At 40.7% G+C, this 20,029-nt stretch overlaps 1 protein-coding gene across 3 annotated transcripts in view; it reads right to left on the bottom strand.

Annotated features, from left to right (window-relative positions):
* Positions 1-9,208: 9,208 nt before the first annotated feature.
* MECR (mitochondrial trans-2-enoyl-CoA reductase) overlaps positions 9,209-20,029 on the bottom strand; it is a 35,866-nt gene continuing 25,045 nt past the window's right edge. The window contains exons 8-10 of one of the 3 annotated variants that reach the window (XM_089671893.1): positions 19,294-19,354; positions 14,224-14,296; positions 9,209-9,648 (exon numbers count right to left, since the gene is read on the bottom strand). In XM_089671893.1, the coding sequence (XP_089528019.1) occupies positions 9,479-9,648; positions 14,224-14,296; positions 19,294-19,354 (304 nt within the window). In that variant the 3' untranslated portion in view covers positions 9,209-9,478. Of the gene's footprint in view, positions 9,657-14,223; positions 14,297-19,293; positions 19,355-20,029 lie in introns of all 3 variants that reach the window. The other 2 variants (XM_089671894.1, XM_089671896.1) reach the window with 2 other exon arrangements.

Genomic DNA, 20,029 nt, shown 5'->3' with positions numbered 1-20,029 from the left:
TCATAGGTAGACCTCAACTATGAGAGACAAAATGAGAAAAAAAATCCAGACAATCTCATTGGCTGATTTGGAAAGAATTTGCAAATTATGGTGGAAAATAAGTATTTGGTCACCTACAAACAAGCAAGATTTCTGGCTCTCACAGACCTGTACCTTCTTCTTTAAGAGGCTCCTCTGTCCTGCACTCATTACCTGTATCAATGGCACCTGTTTGAACTTGTTATCAGTATAAAAGACACCTGTCCACAACCTCAAACAGTCACACTTCAAACTCCACTATGGTGAAGACCAAAAAGCTGTAGAAGGACACCAGAAACAAAATTGTAGACCTGCACCAGGCTTGGAAGACTGAATCTGCAATAGGCAAGCAGCTTGGTGTGAACAAATCAACTGTGGGAGCAATAATTAGAAAATGGAAGACATACAAGACCACTGATAATCTCCCTTGATCTGGGGCTCCACACAAGATCACACCCCATGGGGTCAAAATGATCACAAGAACAGTGAGCACAAATCCCAGGACCACACGGGGGACCTAGTGAATGACCTGCAGAGAGCTGGGACCAACGTAACAAAGGCTACCATCAGTAACACACTACGCCGCCAGGGACTCAGATCCTGCAGTGCCAGACGTGTCCCCCTGCTTAAGCCAGTACATGTCCGGGCCCGTCTGGAGTTTGCTAGAGAGCATTTGGATGATCCAAAAGAGGATTGGGAGAATGTCATATGGTCAGGTGGAACCAAAATAGAACTGTTTGGTAGAAACACAACTCGTGTTTGGAGGAGAGAGAATGCTGAGTTGCATCCAAAGAACACCATACCTACTGTGAAGCATGGGGGTGGCAACATCATGCTTTGGGGCTGTTTCTCCACAAAGGGACCAGGACGACTGACCCATGTACAGAACAGAATGAATGGGGCCATGTATCGTGAGATTTTGAGTGCAAACCTCCTTCCGTCAGCAAAGGCATTGAAGATGAAATGTGGCTGGGTCTTCCAACATGACAATGATCCCAAACATACTGCCCGGGCAACGAAGGAGTGGCTTTGTAAGAAGCATTTCAAGGTTCTGGAGTGGCCTAGCCAGTCTCCAGATCTCAACCCCATAGAAAACCTTTGGAGGGAGTTGAAAGTCTGTGTTGCCCAGCGACAGCCCCAAAACATCACTGCTCTAGAGATCTGCATGGAGGAATGGGCCAACATACCAGTAACAGTGTGTGCCAACCTTGTGAAGACTTACAGGAAATGTTTGACCTCTGTCATTGCCAACAAAGGATATATAACAAAGTATTGAGATGAACTTTTGATATTGACCAAATACTTATTTTCCACCATAATATGCAAATAAATTCTTTCCAAATCAGCCAATGTGATTGTCTGGATTTTTTTTCTCATTTTGTCTCTCATAGTTGAGGTCTACCTATGATGCCAATTACAGGCCTCTCTCATCTTTTTAAGTGGGAGAACTTGCACAATTGGTGGATGACTAAATACTTTTTTGCCCCACTGTATATACACACATACATATACACACACAAGGATTCATCCACAGAGTTGTAGAGGCTGTTGGCATTCCTGCAGATCGTTGCTCCCAGAGCCACTGCTTATCAGCTGGTTTATAACATTACCAGCATGGAGCTCTGGTGAGTTCATTCAATTTGTCCGGTGGTGAATTTGACACAGTGTGGTGGTGTTTAAAAACACAAGTATTTCTAAAGATAACAAGAAGGACTTCTTTTTGCACATTTATGCATGATGGACACATTGTCACTCATATATTAGTGGTTATGGATATATGATATACAATTGATGAGATTTAAGATATAATTGTTGCACTTGTTATATATTTTATTTTATTAGATATATTTTTTCACATATTAGTATTTTGGCACATTGTGTTTGGTAGGTACGGTCTGCATTTTGGATGCGATATATACGCATCCTGAGGAATGCTTGTCTAAATAAATTTGCAGTTTACTATTTTTGGTTTCCAAGTATTAGATCGCTGCTCCTCCCTTCCTTTTCATTTTTTAATAGTGTATATATGTCCATTGGCACGTCCAAATGTAAGATACATATACTCTGAATAGTCTAGGGTTGTTAGTAGTGTACCCCAAGGTTCAGTGTTGGGACCCTTACTTTTTAATATTTATAAACAATATAGGGTCTTTGCAGATGATAGCAAGCTGTGCAGTGAAATAACGTCCTTACAGGATATCTCCAATTTACAAGCCGATCTCAATGCACTGTGTAGCCTCCCTAGCAGTCTGATTATGTCAGTAATTCTATGCTCAAAGCGGTACCTTTTTTTGTATGGAAATATGTAGTTTTTTTATTGTAGGTCTGTAATTTTTAGGAATAACTCACTGAAATCTGTCCGAACAAGAGTCTAGAAAACATCCCGGGTATGATAAAATTTGAAACACGAAATCATAAATTATAATTTAATAATCATAAAAAATAATATAACAACAAAAAATGTAATTCAATAATGTAATCAAACCAAAAACACTGAAATGTGAAATAAAGCGCCAAGTTCACACATCACTGAGCAAAGTCGCAAAATCATTTTCAGTGTCTGATGACGACTTTCCCCACGAATCATTATCACTCAATTCTGCAAGTGGTTCTAATTTACTATCGCTGTTCTCTAGCTGGTCTAAAACCGCTTTTGACCTAAAGGGACGCTTTTTGGACGCCATGGACATTTCTCAGTTTCCAGGCAGAAAGAACTGTAAAAATGCAGGCAGGGCACAGGACAAAGCACTCGGGACAAAATGTATGTGAAATGGTTTGCTACAGTAATGTTATACTATGTGATTTTAGTGTATTTAGTGAATGTCACTTTTTGACATTTTTAAATTTCCCGCCGGTTACGTCCCCCGTACGTCCCGACGCTCGCAGGGGACAGAACCCAGATGACAGATGCTGGAATTGGCCGGGGACGCTTCAGGGAACACATCGCGGGAACGCAGGACAAGGTAAGTGCAGAAGGTATCCCGGAGCAACGCTGCAGGGTATTCCCAAGTGTAGCTCGGAGTTACCGCTTGTGGTGCTGAAACTTTACCCCGAGCTACACTCGGGAATACCTCCAGGGAGGTTAATTGGGCAACAATGTGGCAAATGAGGTTTATTGTTGGTAAGTGTAAGGTTATGCACTTGGGGGCTAAGAATATGCATGCATCATACATACTAGGGGGAGTACAACTGGGGGAATCAATGGTGAAGAAGGATCTGGGAGTTCTGGTAGATCATAAACTTAATGATGGCAATACCAAGCTGTGTTTTTTAAAGCGAGCAAAATCCTCTGTTGTATTTAGAAGCAGTATAGACTCCAGAGAGAGAGAGAGATATCATTTTTCCCCTATACAAATCATTAGTAAGACCTCATCTGGAATATACTCTTCAGTTTTGGGCACCTATTCACAAAAAGAACACTGGGGAACTGGAGAAAGTACAGAGAAGGTCAACCAAACTGATAAGAGGCATGGAGGAGCTCAGCTATGAGGAAAGATTAGAGGAACTGAATTTATTCTCTCTTGAGAAGAGGAGATTAAGGGGGGATATGATCAACATGTATAAATACATCAGTGGTTCATATAGTGAACTCGGTGTAGAGTTATTCACCCTGAGGTCATCACAGAGGACAAGGGGGCACCCTTTACATCTGGAGGAAAAGAGATTTAACCTCCAACTACAGAAAAGTTTCTTCAAAGTAAGAGCTGTGAAAATGTGGAATAGACTCCCTCAAGCACTGGTTCTGGCCAGCTAAGTGGACTGCTTTAAAAAAAAGGCCTGGATTCTTTCCTAGATACACATAACTGTATACTAACATTTATAGGTAAAGTTGATCCAGGGAATATCTGATTGCCTTTTGGGGGATCAGGAAGGAATTTTCCCCCCTGCAGAAGCAAATTAGATAATGCATTGCAGAGGTTTTTTTTGCCTTCTTCTGGATCAACTGTGGGTATAGGATTATAAATTTTTTTTTTGGTTGAACTGGATGAACTTTGGTCTTTTTTCAGCCAGACTAACTATGAGGTTTACTCCACCCTTGATAAGCTGCCCAAGAGCCTTGCTGCCTCCTGGCCTGTTTATGGGACATATTTTAAAGACCACTTGAGAGGCTCTCCCCTCCAGTGGGCCCTTTTAACTTTAATTTTGGATGGTGGACAGAACCATGGAGAAGATATCTTTCGGTATAAAGTTATGCAATTGTCCTGTGACCTGGATGTCCTGAGATCTGAGCAGGGCCAAACATGGAGCAAGCACCTTTGTAAAGACTCTTGGTGTAAAGAATAGCCCAAATGGCAGGGAAACAAACTGAAAGTGTTGGTCTTCCCACAGCATTGCATAAAACGTCTTGGTGTATTGGAAAGATGGGAATGTGAAGATAGGCATCCTGACTATCCACTGATGCCAGAAATTCCCTTGCTCTGAAAGAAGCGATGACCGATTTTGCAGACCCCATATGAAAATTGGGGACATGCAGATACCGTTTTGGAATTTTAGGTCAAGAATATGGTGAATGCCCCCCTTTGGTTTTGGGGCAGTGAATAGGTTTGAGTTAAGACCTCCTGATTTTTTCCTTTACAAGAACTGTGATATACCACACCTTGTGTTTTATATGGACTCAGGGCAATCTGCAAATTTTCCTGTGTTTGAGGTGCAGCTGGCAGACTGGAGGGTAGGAATTGAAGAGGGGCAGGGATAGAAATTCTATTTTGTAGCAATTGGAAATTACAGATTGGACTAAGAGGATTGGGACATATCTGAACTAGATTGTTGCAAATACCAACAGACATGCACCAACTCCACACAGTGAGGGTGCTGCTTTGTTGTGAGAAGGGATTTTGGGCAGACTTGGAGGGTTTTGGGGGGTAAACGTGCATCTCCGCAGTAAAATCCTTGAGAACATTATTGAGGGATTTGCGGAATAGACAACATCAAAAGACATGCAAAAGAAAACAGCTTTTGCAAGCAAGCTCAGCAGACCAAGCTTTTTAGCAAAGAATTCTGCGGCTATGCGCAGAAAGCAATGTCTTCCTAAAGAACGGGCAGATTACATTCTCTAGGGCATCAACACAAAATAGTAGTGTTGAGTGCATGAACTGCAATTGTTCCAGCAGAACAGGGTCCTCAAAGACAGGATTGAGTTCTCTGGTCATTGTCCAGTCAAACTAGCAACAGTATAAAAACCTAATTGAAAGCAAACTTTGCTCTCGCTGGTCCTGCCTTATGACCAGCCATTGCTGCTGTGTCCATTTGTCAAACTGTCTAACAACAGAATCCTCAAAGTAGGGAAAATCTGCAGCTGGAATATTAAAGTGCTTGCCAAGAATGGAAGTGGCAAGATCTGTTACTAGGACCATTTTTTTTTTTTGTGAAATCCTTTTTCATAGGATATAACTCAGCAAAGAATATTGGAGTGAGAAAACAATTTCAGGCCTCTTGGCAGCCTCCCAGACCAGTATTCTTCTCATCTTTTCATCAATTTTGGAGGGACGTCCAGTTCTCGGTATTGTCACTGTCGTGCCATATTTTCTCCACTTGATGATGGCTGTCTTTATTGTGTTCCATGGAATATCTAACGCCTTGGAAATTCTTTTGTACCCTTCTCCTGACTGATACCTTTTAACGAGATCCCTCTGATGCTTTGGAAGCTCTCTGCAGACCATGGCTTTTGCTGTAGGATGCAACTAAGAAAATATCAGGAAAGACCTACTAGAACAGCTGAATTTTCTTTGGGGTTAATCAGAGGCACTTTAAATGATGGCAGGTGTGTAATGACTCCTATTTAACATGATTTTGAATGTGATTGCTTAATTCTGAACACAGCTACATCCCCAGTTATAAAGAGTGTGCACACTTATGCAACCACATTATTTTAGTTTTTTAGGTTTCCTTCCCCCTTCTAAAAGATTTCAGTTTGTTTTTCAATTGAGTTATATAGTTTATAGCTCACATTAAAAAGGTGGAAAAAGTTCTGAAATGATTGATCTTTGTCTCATTTTTTTTTTTTTGCATCACAGAAACCCAACGTACGTGCGTGTGTGTGTGTGTGTGCGTGTTCTGTATTTACTTTATGTAGTAGGGGGGCTCTGTGTTCTGGGGGGGCGCATTGTATTATAATGGAGATTATTTGTTCTAAGAGGGGGGGTTGTGTGCTCATTACAACCTCAAATTATGGGGGGACAGTGCAGAAGTAGCAGAAATACTAATCACCTTCGCTTTCTCCCCCCTCTTCTCATTTAATGAGAATTTATGAGGGCATGGCAGGGTAAGGGTTGGGTGGGGCAACTGGTGGTGAGTAACTCCTAAGGACTGGCTAGTAGCGCATAACTTGAAATTTAAAGCCCTGGTCTAGACTGTCAGCTGTTTGTGCCCATAGGAGCTTGTTTAGCCTGAGGAGATTAGAAAATAATTTCTTCTAGGACATGTTTTACCTGAACAAATAATAACATTTATTTTGTGTTTTAAAAATACCAATCATCTGGCATAGGTTCTTGACCAGCAGCACCAGACAGACTACTATACAGCTACTTTGCTGCTACAGCAGCAAAGCAGGACAGGACCTCAGTAAAAGGAACTGCTAAACACCAAGGGGATTTTGGCACCCTCTTCTGCCAACAATAGTGCAATGTTCTCCCACTAGCACTATTCCTCCCACTGATGCAAATAATAGGGCAATATTCTGATCAATGACAGCAATGATGTGACAGTGTTCCTTTCCACTGACACCAACAGAACATTATTTCCCCTACTGACACAAACAAACAAATCGGCAGCATTCCTCCTCCTGACATTGATGGGACACACCTTTCTCTCCATCGACACCTTGGGCATTTCACCTTCCACTAACATCCTGCCATGAACTACCAATCTCAGGGCATTTTGTCTTCCAATGACCACCAATTGGGCATTTTTATCTGCCACTAACAACTGATGCTGATGTATTTTCTACCACTGACACTGGGGTATATTTCCTTGCACTGACAATATTTATGATCATTTATGCTTATATTTCCCTTCATTGACACTAACAGCAGTGTCTGTGGTATTTTCCTTCCACTGACCACCAACACCAGGACATTTTTTCTCTTAACCACCAACTGAGCCTGACAATTTTTCCTCCCAAAGGAGCACTGATGAGTTTTCTTCCCACTGACAACCAATGCTGACAAAACACTTTACATTTTTTCTTTACATTGCCTATCAACACTGGGCACTAGATTTCCCCTAGTGACACAGTAATTGTGAGGTATCTTGTGGGTGAAAGGGCTGTGATGTAACATGCAATCTGAACAGCAAGTAGGCTCAGGTTCTATTTAATTACCTGCGCAATGCAGTGATACTGCCAAGCATAACTTGCACTGTGGCACACTTTTTCCTTTCCTCTCTACCCAAGTATGCCCCCAAGTCTGCCTGTCTCTGTCTGTACAATACTAAACACTGCTAACTGCTGAAGTTCACATTTTGGTAAACAACCAAATTTCTTTACATCTAAGAATACTAACTTGGTTCATGTATTTGTTTTAATCTGCTGACCACGTGAGGGGTATTATACTACTGTTTTGGGAGGTTTGTTTTGCACTTAGAAGGTAGAAGCTAGTTTTGCCTCCACTGCTTTATTGACTCTTGTTCTGTTGGGATACCCCTATCACACAGTACAGGATTTCAGTATATGTGAACTTCATTTCGTCTAAAACTAGTACTGCCCCTAACAATAGTTTAAACTCAACTGAAGTCACAGAAAGTTTCTTGGCCATTGAACCAGAAACCTCTATTTTCATAGTCTTTCCTCTTTTGTTCTGTTACAGCAATTGCATAGCTAGTTCAATAGCCAATAGAGTTTATTGATTTTGCCCAGTGATGTTAGTGAAGTTGCTGTTACTTATCTACGCCAGCATAGGGCACTGGAGTGGGGAGAAGGAAACATTCCCAGTTAAAAGATCATAACATCAAAAAAATTAATACAATTCCATGCTATGGTGTATAAAATTGGTAATAGTGGACAATAAAACCACATAAGCAGCCACCACATTATTGCAAGCAACAATATAAAACAATAATAAATGAAGTGCGGCGCTACAGAGGATTTACATATAAATGAAAAACACATAATAAAAAAGCCCAATCCACAAGGCTTGAAATATAGGGAATGAGCCCCTCTCCCCTGGATCCACAACACTTCTATGGATATCTCAAAAAAAAAAAAAAAATGGCCAAGAGGAAAGAGAGAAATAATCCTTCACCACCACCAAACACACTACCCCTTACCGGATAGTTTTGACCCCAAATTACGGATGGGTCAAATTGCGCTGTATGAAACCCAAAAGTAAAGCCGTGGATATGGGTGCTCTTTGATTCCAAATCTTCACACCAAACAAAGCTCAAGGAAAAAAACCTAAAAAAGAATTCTCCTTAGAGGACAATCCAATTCAAAAGATAAAAGGAATCCTCATAGTGTAGTATTTTATGTTAAATTTATTGCCTCAAAACGTAGTAAAAAAACCATACATAATCCTGAAGACAGCATGTCACTAAGTCAGTTGCCCCTGACGACGTCATTGATGACGAAACGCATAGGGAGAAGCCAGAGCGTGTGATATCATCACGCACCGCAACTTGGCGACCATCTTGCTGGTTAGAAACTTTTCCATCCAAGACTTGGTGACATGCTGTTTTTTAATCATGATTATGTACGTTTTTTACTACGTTTGAGGCAATAAATTTAATATAAAATACTACACTATGAGGATTCCTTTTATCTTTTGAATTGGATTGTCCTCTAAGGAGAATTCTTTTTTAGGTTTTTTCCTTGAGCTTTGTTTGGTGTGAAGATTTGGAATCAAAGAGCACCCATATCCACGGCTTGCCTTTTGGGTTTCATACAGCGCAATTTGACCCATCCATAATTGGGGGTCAAAACTATCTGGTAAGAGGCAGTGTGTTTGGTGGTGTTGAAGGATTCTTCCTCTCTTTCCATTTTTTCAGATATCCATAGAAGTGTTGTGGATCCAGGGGAGAGGGGCTCATTCCCTATATATCAAGCCTTGTGGATTGGACTTTTATTTTATTCTTATATGTAAATCATCTGTAGCGCCGCACTTCATTATTAAAGATCATAACCTACAGAGACATAGGTTTATAAAGGGAAAATGCACATGGAATGTCAATAGTCTACAGAAAAAAATAAAGTATCTAATTGAAAGAAAGAACAAAAATGTCACTTTATTGAATGAGACAATATATTTTAAAGGCTCTACGAAGCATTATATACATACAATTAAAAATACAGTACTACAGTATTTAGAATGTAATCACAGTTCACATTTTAGAATAAATATTTAAACTTGAGACATTTGTGCTTGCTAGCATAAAAATATATATCTATAAAGTACATCTATAAATATACATTTTCCGCTCTCGTAAATAGAGTCAAAGACATACAGCCTAAGTAAATGAATTCAGTGCCTCACTGCATAGTCAGGATCTGTTTTCTAGATAGAAATGGAGTCTGGGCATCCCGTAAGGCCTGAAGAAAATCTTCTAAGGGCCAGTGGAAACAAGGGGGAGGAACAAGCCTTCCTCTACGGATCAAATCACAAAGGTCACGGATCATCTTGGTGATTTCCTCACGATCTACTGCAGACCAGGGTACAAAAAAAAACAAAAACATGTCATGCGAAATTAAAGACAAAACTCAGACGGCCATTATCCTTTTCGCTGCTGCTGCAAGTATTAGGTCAGCTAACGTGCCAACAGGTACAATGACTCCCGACGGGCATTTGCCTTTATTTGTACTCCCAGCTGCTGGATTTCTTGTATAAGTGATCACTTCTTCATGTACCATAACCAATACCACACACATGGCAACTCCTCCTCCACCATAGGTCCTGGGCTCACCTGTCTTTCCTGGCTGCCCAGGATATCCATGGTAGGTGTCAGGATGGAGAGTTGCAGAAAATCAGAAAACATCAGATCAGTGATCTCCCATGAGTAGTATGAACCTGGGAGCGCTCAGCTCTGGGTGTTTCTTGGTTCAGGGGTGACAAACCCCGACTATACTGGCCAGGGTTCAAAGCTGATCAAGCACAGTCCTTGCTGATCACCTTTAACAGAGATCTTTAAAAGGGGACAGAAGGGATCCCCTAATGTCACACGTGCAGTGTGCTATCACATTGGGGGCTTATCAGCCATAATGTGATGGCAATAAAAAAAAAAAAAAAAAAAAAAAAAAAGTTTAATAAAAAACTATAAACACCCAAAACTACTTAATGCATGCCAGAGTAAGAGAAATAATTCTAAGGACATCATTCACTATTAATGCTAAAATCCTGACCTGTAAAGGCTGTTCAAGCATTGCGTATGGACAATTTTGGAAATCGTACATTGGCGTTTTATGGGCATGCACAATTTTGAGGCTTAAAAGTGCAATATTTGGCATCTATTTTTTGAAGCAACCTCATCTTTTATGTTTTACCAAGAAAAAATTGTGTATGAAATTAATTTATTACACACAAACACAATGAGAATATTTTTTACTGAAAAATAGGATTTTAACTTAACTGTAAGCAACCAGAGCACCTGCTGGTGGCAATGTAGTACTCAAACCTGAAAAGTGTAGTTCTGGTGTCAATCAGTGACTGCCTCCCAGCAGCCAGCAGGTCACAGGAAAGTCTGCACCTGATACCGCTTATTAGGAGGGCATTTAGCCCCATCTTCTAGCTTTCCACAGTGCCTAAGAATTTTTCCCTGTATGCTCAACATCCTGATCCTGTTGCTGCTGTCCTGATCCTGCTTCTGTACCTGCTACCCTGACCCTTGCTGCCTTGTACCTAAGCAGGATCAGGACAGGAGGAACAAGACCAGGATATCTGGCATGCAGGGCAAAATTCTGAAGCACTGTGGAAAGCTATAAAAGAATAAATGAGGGCTAAATGCTCTCTCCAACAACTAGCATCAGGTGAAGACTAATTCTTGGAAACTGCTGGCGGACACCAGAACTGTACCTTTCAGGTCTGAAGACCATAGTGCTAACAACAGGTGCTTTGGTTTCCTGACATTTCCTGTAAAATCCTTTTCTTGGAGTCCATTACTAGACACAGGAGAAGTAATCTGGTACATCGGGTTAGGCTGCTGCCTTTGGGGAACTGAACACTGGCAAATATTCTGTAAAGACAACTCAGTATAACCTTGCCCATTCCCGGCAAGCCTTTTGTAGCAAGCAATAGTGGGAGTGGATCATAAGAAAACAGAGGGAAGTGACCTGTATGTAGTCCATTAAAAAAAGATTTTATAGCAAGTCAAAAATCTTGCTTTCTTGATCATACATTATGGGACACAAAAGTATTTAGGTACAAAGGCAATCCAAAAGCAATCCAGAAGAAATGAGGAAAAAACCCGCCCACTATTATGTCTGGTCTGCCATGTCACTACGTTTAGTGTTGTCACCGTAACCAGAAAAGGATGTGTAGAAAAAAAATTCTTCAGCAAGGGTGCCAAAAGCAGGTAAGTGGTTACTTTGGTGACAAATGTGGCTTAATAAACCATAATTATATCATCTAAAAAATATTTTAATGTTAGCAAAAAATTTAAAAACCAGAGTTATTTGGCACACACAACATGTATAATTAAAAACAGCTAGATGGTGTCAGACACTCCATACATATTTAAGATATAGCCACAAGGTCATTCTCTCACCCTTAATCTGAAGATCTCGAATTAAAAAAGGCAGTTTGGTGGAGGTTCCTTTAAATGGCTTGTAATATTGTCCCTAGAGATCAGCCAGCATCTGAACAATTTAATTTGGCAATCTACCTTGGCAGGGTCAACATTGCATATATTGCCAAACATACGTTCCTTGGGGAGCCACCCTTTCATTCACAGATTGCCCTTTCAGTTTAATGCTTGGCCAACTGCCGCTTGACGCTGACGTAACACAACTATGCGGCCTCACAGAACTGGGATTTGTTTCTGTGGGGCCGCATATTTGCGTACCTGTCTTTCTGCTGGGAGCACGCCACACAGAGTGCTCCCAGCACAAAGACTGGGGTGTCATTGAGAGCCCCGGGTCTCATTCTAACGATCGGGACCCAGGACTCCCGATTCTGGGTCACATGATCACTGATAGCCTCTGACTGGCTATCACAGTGATCAGTCACTGTACAGCCTGGCCCTCATGTTTTTGTTTTTTTTTCTCTATATGAATGGAGAAGAGAGATACATTGTATCTCTCCACCTCCTGGTATAGAGGGGGGAAAAAATATGTTTGTTAAAAAAAAATAAAATTAAAGAAAAAATACCTTGATCAAGGTTTGATCTAATTCAGTGCCAGGGTAAGTGTTTGGGTCAAGATGTCAGGATTTTTTTTTAAATTGGTATTAGTGTCAGTGTGTTTTAGGTAAAAAAAAAAAAAAAAAACACAACAAACAAAATGCGCACTGTACTACAAGTACAAACAAATAACATACACATATATGGTATTGTTGCAATCATCAAGACCTGTAAAATTTATTTTGGGTCCTTCTTTGGTGGTAGGTTATGGTAGTCACAAGAAACACACAGCTAAATTAAAAAATATATTTATTTTTACTATTCTGGGCCAGTTTTCCTTTAATAAGGAAAAAAAAAAACAGGAGATATCCATTACCATTTACCACCAAATGAAAGCCCAATTTGTCCTGAAAAAAACAAAGTATAATTCACCTGGATGTACAAAGAAGTTGTGATATGTACGGTTTTACGAACACAATGTTGCAAAATTGTGCTTAGGCATTAAGATTTATTTTAGTCTTAGGAGTGAAGGGGTTAAGTTAGGTGCTTCACTGCTACGTACTTAGGGCACTATACGGTTTGCCACATAGTGCTTTACCATCAAGGGTGTTAAATACTAGTAGTTGCTTTGAGACTGCCTAAATGCCTTTTATCACTCTTCACTTTTGCCCATGTATGACACCCATTGATTAGATGATCAATTATGGGTACTCAGGGCCAATATGTAGGAGATCATTCAGCAGGTAGTTCATGTGAAAACACATAACCTGCAAGGTATTTTTTGCCAGATGGAATGTAACAGAGGAGTTAAATCATCATCAGTATTTATCTAATGAGAAAATAAGCAATGTTGTATATTATTGCACGCAGACATAACTGTACAATAACAGGTAACCTTGATTGGGTAATTTGTACTCACCCCTAGGAATTAAGTAGCTGTATTCTTCATTGCATCAAGCAACATAGTTACTAGCATACAAACACATCCATCATGGGGGGGGGGTGAACTTTTCTGTTTACCAATAATTGTTAAATACCGCTGACCTAGTGCACATATGCTGAGAGAATATGGTCTCAAGACATCAGTCCACAATGCCATCCACCTATACTGGCAACGTGCCTCCACAGTTGGAGAAACGTTTCCAATAGTAGGAAGCCGTTGAGTGTATCCCTGCTGCTGAAGAAGCTGTGTCCCCCTCTATGTCAATATATTCCGCAAACAAGAATCCATAGCCGAGACAACTTATATGTTCATTATCCACTTTTCCCCAACTGTGGAGGAAAGAAAAGAAAAGGCACAGGTCAGATTAAACTGACCATACATAGTGCTGAATGCCTCCTTGTAGAGCTGCTAATTGGCCGATTTTCAGGATTTGATTCTCAGGAATAAAGCATACTCTTTGTCAGACTTTAAAGGGTTTGTCAAACTCCCATCACAGCCACCAGAGAGAGTGAAGCCATTAAGAGGTTCAAACCTCTTATCTGGGGTGTTTTTAAAGTCTGGCACTCTATCCACTGGGACTGCCAGGGTCTTATTTAAGAAGAAAATAGTTGGATCAACAGCCAGGGTACTTCATTTCTTGTAATTCCTAGAGCCCAATCTGTATACACCACTTCTTGTAGGTGAGTGCACCGTCAAGTGACTTTAGGAGAAGAGTTCAGCAGATCCAACAGTGGTAACACTAAGAGGTCTCTTTCACAGACAAGCTAAAAACTGAGGCTTAGCTGAGCTTGTAAAGGTTATGCCTTGATGGAAATTCCTGCCTTTATTTTGCCAGTGTCTATTCACATGAAGGTGGCAGCATAACCCAAGAAATCATGACTATGAATTGATCTGGAACCCCTCTGTGTCCTGTGATGTACGTTTAAGAAATTAAAAAATAATGGCAGCAATGAGTCTAATAATCAGAATATTAACAAGTGCCAAGACATTTAGGTACTCACTGTGTTGTCGGTCTTTTTTCCACTGAGTTACCCAAAAACCACATAGCCTGATATTTTTAAATATTAGAGCACTCTGAAACAGATAAAACAAAAAAAGTAATTACAGTTGTCAGTGATGTAATAGTCCCTTCTGAGTTGCATTTATTGCATATGGGGATACAGATTAGGCATTAACCACCTTCATACCTCCACATTGTAAAAAATGGTAGGGAGTGCATGTGCATTTCTGAAATGCTGCTTGTAAATGACACTTCAGAAAACATACTTGGGCAGCCAGTGCACCATTGAATGGCTGTGATATGATCTGTCACTGGATAGCTCAGCCTACAGTCATGACTTACAGAGCCAGAGTAGGTTTGTACCTTTTGACTGCTGTGAACCATTCACAGTCAAAACAAGTGGAAACACTAACAGTGTATAGAAACATTCAACCCATTTACCAGGGAGCTCCCCTTCCTCTATTCACTTCCTGACCGCCTGCAATGTACTACGGAGGGGCAGTCGCTGTAGGTAAAGCAACCTACCTGTGCACCACTGCCTACTTCCGGGTTTCAGCCCCCGCTCTGTACAATGATTCATGGCCCCTGACCTGCTGATTGGCTATGTACAAGCACAGCCCAGAGCTCTGTGCGGACAATCAACACAGTGCTCTGTACAGAGGGAACAATCTCTGTTTCTCAACCCTGCAAAGAAATAATGAGAAACCGAGATCTTTTAGCATGCACCCTCCCAAGAAAAAAAAAAAAAAAACTCTCTAGCAACACACACCAACTGTGCATGTGCAGCTTGCCCCCAAGGCTCTGTTCTATCAGGAGATGGATCGGGGACAGTGGAAGAAGAGGAGGATCAGAGAAGACAGGATTAAACATCCTTTATATACAATGCAAAGGATTAACCCCGTAAGTTCCACAGTGAGTAGAACAAGCATACTTTACTGCATATAGAGACTAATTTTACTGTTGTGCGTTTAATAACACTTTAAACAGGGTTTTTACACCTATAATGCAGGGAGGACTGGCCGATCACATGACTGCTGTGATTGGCTGTCACATGATTGGAAACTGGTTCCACCACCTCCCGGTCATTAGTAGAGCCCAAAAGCAGTCTGACAGCTCAATCACTGTGCTAGGAGCATGTTGTCAGCACACAAAGCTCTGCCCATCATGGATGTATATGTGGGGCACAAGGGCGTTAAAGCCCGCCCTCTTTGCTGCTGCACAAGTGCTTTAAGTGGGCGGCAAGAGGGTAAAGGTTCAGGGAAGGAGGGTTAAAAGGTTAACGTCTGACCATCGCCAGCAGTGTTAGCAGTCTCTGACTGGGGACATGCTACAGATGTAGTTGATGCTGGAGATAATGCTGCAAGAGTCTGCTGATAGAATAGGGATAGGTTATGCGGAACTGCACCTTAAAGTTCAATTCTCCCACTACTGGCTATTGAGGTCTGAGGGTCACACCATAACTACCAAAAGGGATGCAAGCTGAGAACCAGGGCATTAAAGATTAAGGCCACAGGTTTGGGATAGCACAGGTTGATTTTACAGCTCTGTGATGTCAGCATCTCTCTCTTTCTTCATCCCCCATGAATCAGGACTGATCGAGATCCACATCACTGATAGTGCCACATTTCATTTTTGGTTGACTATTGGAAATTCAGTAATAGTAGACAGGTAAAGCACAACTCCATTTTTATTTGTAAATGTGCAGAACATTGAATTTTTGAAAAAAGAAATTCATGAAAAAAAAAAAAAAAAAAATCAAGTGTATGTCCAGACAAAGCATTTTTAAGGGGTGATGATTCAGCCTGGGAAGGGCTTTAAACACTTTACACAGGGAGGATACTAGATAATAGGGATTTTATTCTTTCTCCAAATGTAGTGAACACTAAAAAAAAAAAAAAAAAAAAAAAATGCCTTGGCATTTGAATTTTTAGTTTTCTAAATGTCATTGCTCTGCATATTTAAAAATTAATAGAGACGTAATTGAACTTTAACTGTTTACGGCAGAATTTTTAGGAATATGGCTGGTCCTGGATACAAATCCAACTATTTCCCCATTGCAAGAGGTACTACACAGGGTTGCCCAACCCTTTTTCCCGTTTGCAATAACTATTGAACCACTAGCCCACCTAATTTGATCTAACTCACATCAAAATAGCTGGATACCATCATAAATTCAGTTTATTTGCAATGATGTCCTCTTGTTGATAAGATCCCTATCATTACCTCTAACTTGCTTCCCTTGACCACTCTGCTCAAATTACTAGCCTTAAAGCAAATACACTGAAATCAAAAGCCCTCAATCGATCCCTCCCTCCCTGCAGAATTTATTGCCATTTACCAGGACATCACATCATCTGTCTTGGTGTCAATTTACCCAAAACCTACACCACCCTTTACCAAGCCATTTACCACCCTATGCTCACCAACTAACCTTCCTAATTACATGTTGGCCTCCACTCTATATCCCAGGGGTAGGCAAACCTATGGCAGTCAAGATGACCCTGTTACCCAAGATCTTTTATCTTTCAAAAGGTCTCCCCATTCCAGTCCAGGATATTACCTAAAAACTCTGCACAGCCGTGTTCTTCACTACTTCTATGTACAATCAAAACAAGACTCCCCAAGGAGACTATTCATCTTAGATTAAAGGGGGCTTGGGACTCCCCAATTTTACAATATCACACCTTGCAGTTAGCAAAATTAACTAAATTCCATGCCACTTGAGAAACTCCTTTTTGAGTAGGACTTGAAGAAGGAGATTGCAACCCACTGTCTATTGACAAACGTTTCTGGTTGAAACCACCAGGACGCAAAAGTATGCCTAATCCCATTATCCTACACTCACTGACCTTATGGGATTGAATTAAGCAAAGTGATGGACTACTTTTACTGCACCTACCTTTACTTTCTCTCATACAAAATATTTTTTACCCAGGCTAGACACTCCTCAACTCCTCTGAAACCTGGTTTTCACTGAACCTGACCACATTAGATTAGCAGGAGCCAGCAGAATCAATAACACACAGACCCACTATTCGATTAGTCCATGGTGTCAAGTAGGATCAGTGCCAGGGGTTCAGCTACACAGCAAAATTTCAGCAACGAGCTATCAGACAGTAAGTATAGTGCGGCTTTCTTCACAGGTAAGTTATATTGCCACTATTTATCCCCCCAAAATGGTTGCTTCAACAATATTTAAAATAGTTATTCCTATAGTGTGCTTTATTGCAGTAATGATAAAACATGCATTACACTGTAACCAAAACTGCAGGCAGGCACAAATCCTTAAACCCCAACTCCAAACATTTTCAAAACAAGGTAAGTGAACGCAACCGGATAAGAAAGCGGCTAGCATAAAAGGTAATCCTCAGCACCTCAGTAGCATAACATAATAAAAGGGTATTCAGCGCTAAAAAAGAATATTGTAATATGATAAGACCAAATTGCATAAACTCAACCATACATTGGCCAATCTGGCATAGTAATACTCACATAGTGGTAAAATGATTCATAAAGTGACATTAGTGACAAATCAAACTGAAGGAAATGGTGCTTGGTGATCTATGGATCCAACTTGCCGTTGAAAAGAATCTAGTGCAATTATGCGCTTACCAAAAGTACATACAATCTGAGCGTTGTATGTATATCATATACGAGGTAACATCAGGGTCTGGTCAGTGATTTAGGCAGCATCCGGCACCATGGTGGACACTCAGGAATGATGAGACTCACACTTGGGGGTCACCTCAGGTTCACCGGCAGGTCCAACGAAGCGCAGACTCCTAATGAAGCTCTCCAGGAACACTCCACCTTGTAAGGCTCGCAAATAACGAGCCAGGGGGCAAAATGGTAATAGAATAATATGGCCTCCAGGCCTTCCTCCTAGGTTCACTGGTGGCTAATGGCGTCAGTTTGATGGATCCCCTGACATGTTTCGTGCACCTCGCACGTTTTCAAAGGGGTAAAATCCTCTCAACAGACGCCAGCTAAAAACTGGGGATCCATCAAACTGACGCCATTAGCCACCAGTGAGCCTAGGAGGAAGGCCTGGAGGCCATATTATTCTATTACCATTTTGCCCCCTGGCTCGTTATTTGCAAGCCTTACAAGGTGGAGTGTTCCTGGAGAGTTTCATTAGGAGTCTGCGCTTCGTTGGACCTGCCGGTGAACCTGAGGTGACCCCCAAGTGTGAGTCTCATCTTTCCCGAGTGTCCACCATGGTGCCGGATGCTGCCTAAACCACTGACCAGACCCTGATGTTACCTCGGATATGATATACATACAACGCCCAGATTGTATGTACTTTTGGTAAGCGCATAATTGCACTAGATTCTTTTTAACGGCAAGTTGGATCCATAGATCACCACGCACCATTTCCTTCAGTTTATTGATTTGTCACTAATGTCACCCTATGAATCATATTTTACCACTATGTGAGCATTACTATGCCAGATTGGCCAATGTATGGTTGAGTTTATGCAATTTGGTCTTATCATATTACAATATTCTAGTAGTGTGAGGAAGAGATAGAAAACAATAAAATTCATCCAGAATGTTCTACATCCTCACATGAGAGATGCCCTTTTACTTTTTGTCTGCATCTCCAGAAAACAAAACTTGAAGAACAGATCTCACTGGTACAGGAAGACACTGACCCATTATCAGGTTTTAATCGCTAACAGCTCCCCACTCTACTGAAAAATAAAATAAAATAAATATTAGAGTCTTTTTTTCTAACAGCTGTCTTCAGCCACATGCTTGTTACAAATCTAAAGGCCTAATGACCTGGTCTTGCTTTGTCTGTTAAAAAGAAGGAACCTAATTTGGATTTGGTCATCCTCGCTTTTAGCAGAGATCACCTGGTTAAGTGCCCAGGCCTTCAGTGGTTGCACTAAAGAAAGACTGCAGTTGTATTTTCTCCAGGATACGCAAATATTTTATCCCTACTAATATTTTTTATCTATCCCAACAAATTGTTTTGTTTTTGTTGGGTATAGGTCACTTTGACTATAGATTGAGCTTTAGAACAAAAAGACATTTTACATTTAATATCAGATAGTGGATTACTCACCACAGGAACAGTAACAGGCTGTTTAGCCATTCCTCCATAGGTAACCATAGTCCCACCATAACTAAAAGTTAACAACAAAACACTGTCACTCTCATTTCTACTACATTTGAAACCAAGTGTGCAATTGAATTTAATTGTACAACCTCAATGCCAGCACAGGAAAAATGGCACATGCCAACACCAAATGTAAATATAGCGGTGGCAGTAGTCACAAACTTTCTCAGAGCAGCAGAACTACAAGACGTTCATGATTAGTGATAACGGTTTGCATACATAATTTGTGACAAAGGAGCTTCGTATGATTGGCAACGAAAAATGGAGAAAACAAAGGCTTGACACCAGAACTGGTGTTTAATGGGCCGTATAAAAAAAACAAAAATGTATATATGTCGTTAATGTTGAAATATATATATATATATATATATATATATATATATATATATATATATATATATATATATATATTTGTCAATCCATTGCTTGACTGGTGTACAACCCGCCTGTTAGAGAATTTTAACATTTCCTCTCGATCAGCTCTGCCAGTTACAGCCGGCAGTGCTGATCAGTGTATTCTGATGGCACGGGGGTCTCCCTGCTGTTGGAATACAATAGCACAGCAGGGAAAAAAAAAACAAAACAAAACAAAAAAAAAAACAAAAAAAAAAAACTCATGTATGGCCAGCCTAACTCAAACTACTATATCTAGGAACTATGTTTTTGGGAGGTTAGGCATGGT

Source organism: Staurois parvus, unplaced genomic scaffold (genome assembly GCF_062004578.1).
Source record: "Staurois parvus isolate SC_StPar_1 unplaced genomic scaffold, SC_StPar_1.0 ptg000115l, whole genome shotgun sequence".
Lineage (NCBI taxonomy): Eukaryota > Metazoa > Chordata > Amphibia > Anura > Ranidae > Staurois > Staurois parvus.
Note: the sequence above shows the minus strand (reverse complement) of the source record. Positions and strands in the feature narration are given on the sequence as shown.